The sequence below is a fragment of the Nicrophorus vespilloides genome, unplaced genomic scaffold, assembly GCF_001412225.1.
Source record: "Nicrophorus vespilloides isolate i.1.1-1 unplaced genomic scaffold, Nicve_v1.0, whole genome shotgun sequence".
NCBI classification, from domain to species: Eukaryota; Metazoa; Arthropoda; class Insecta; order Coleoptera; family Silphidae; genus Nicrophorus; species Nicrophorus vespilloides.
In genome coordinates, this window is record NW_017097777.1 from 1 (window position 1) to 1437 (window position 1437).

Here is a 1437-nt window from a genome sequence, read left to right on the forward strand (position 1 = left end):
CTGCTTCGGTGCGCTTTACAATTAACTATTCTATTTTGGAATATGAATCAATCAGAATGTCATTAAACATAATCGTATGAGTTCTGGGATGTCTGAAAACAGTCTGTATAAAGGAATTGATTTAATCTTTGTGTTTGATAATATGATTTATATTTTAACAAATTTCTAAATTTTGTGTTTTGTTTAAAGGTGTGGTTTAAAAATAGACGTGCAAAATGCAGGCAACAATTGCAACAAAACCAGCAGCAGCGTCAGCAACAGCAACAGCAGCAACAGGGGAGACAGAATAGAAATCAGCAGCAACAACAGCAGAATGAGGTGGCTCAGGTAGCTCGCTCAGCAGAGGGTAGCGAACCCTCCAAGGGTATCATCTCCGGTGGTGCATCATCAGCCAGCCCCGGTGGTGGCACCTCCTCCTGTTGCCGCGGCCGTGGTGCCTCCGCCGGTGGTGGCCCCGCAGGTCCCCCTCATCCCGCTACCCGCCGCCTCTGCCTCTCCGCCAGTGTACGTGAAGCGCGAGTCGCCCCAGGTCGCCCACTACCGTCAGAATTCTATGGGCGGAAGCAGCACTAGCAGCGTCGCGACGCCCTCGCCTCCGGTGACCCCGGGTCCGGTTCCTTCGCCTATCAACAGGACTACAACGCATACGGCTGGCATAACGGTCACAACGGCCAACATACCGCCTCCCCCCATCACCACCATTACTACGGGGCACAGAACTACAACCATCCCGGAACCGCCGCTGCCGCCGCCGCCGCCTATTACCCAGTAGAATATTTCAACCATCAAGCGGCCGCCGCCGCTGCCGTTGCTCAGCAACCGCAAAACCACGTCGCCCCCGCCGGATACCACCACCAGATGGCCGGATACGCCGCCCCCGCCGGATACCACCACCATCAGAACTTCCAAGCGCGCCACGCTCAAGATTATAACCAGATGGTTTAAAAGGGGAAATGAATGATTTGCAATAACGTTGTCCCCCCAGCTCGATCATTTGAAACGAAGCAAAACGTAAGTGTGTTATTTAGTTTTTAAGAATTATTGCAGTCAAGTACAAAATGATGGGACAAAAATAACGAGGAAAAGCTAACTTGTATATAATACGCGACAATCCAATAATTTCGATCATATCATTTTCACTCTATCTCTCTGTGTATATATCATTTAAATCTTCCATCATTTCAATTATTTAAGTTTGTACATATACTTTTATACATGAAAAAAAAACTATATAAATATATTATATCTACATATTGTACATAGAACAAATCCGCGATTCAACTAAGTCATGCGAAATTAGTTTTCGAATACAACAAATCTGGTTACTCTGGATCGGGACCGTTTTTTCTATATATTCTTTATTTTTTTGTATAGTTTATTTTTTTTATATTTATATATACATACATATATATTTAGGTTTTAAATCCCATGTACATA

At 45.0% G+C, this 1437-nt stretch overlaps 1 protein-coding gene across 1 annotated transcript; it reads left to right on the forward strand.

Moving 5' to 3' along the window:
* Positions 1 to 189: 189 nt before the first annotated feature.
* LOC108560958 (homeobox protein OTX1 A-like) lies at positions 190 to 945 on the forward strand (the record flags this gene model as incomplete). Its single annotated transcript, XM_017918696.1, has 2 exons — positions 190 to 504; positions 577 to 945. Coding segments are annotated over 2 exons (684 nt in total), but the record flags the coding sequence as incomplete, so codon positions are not given.
* Between the last annotated feature and the right edge of the window lie 492 nt (positions 946 to 1437).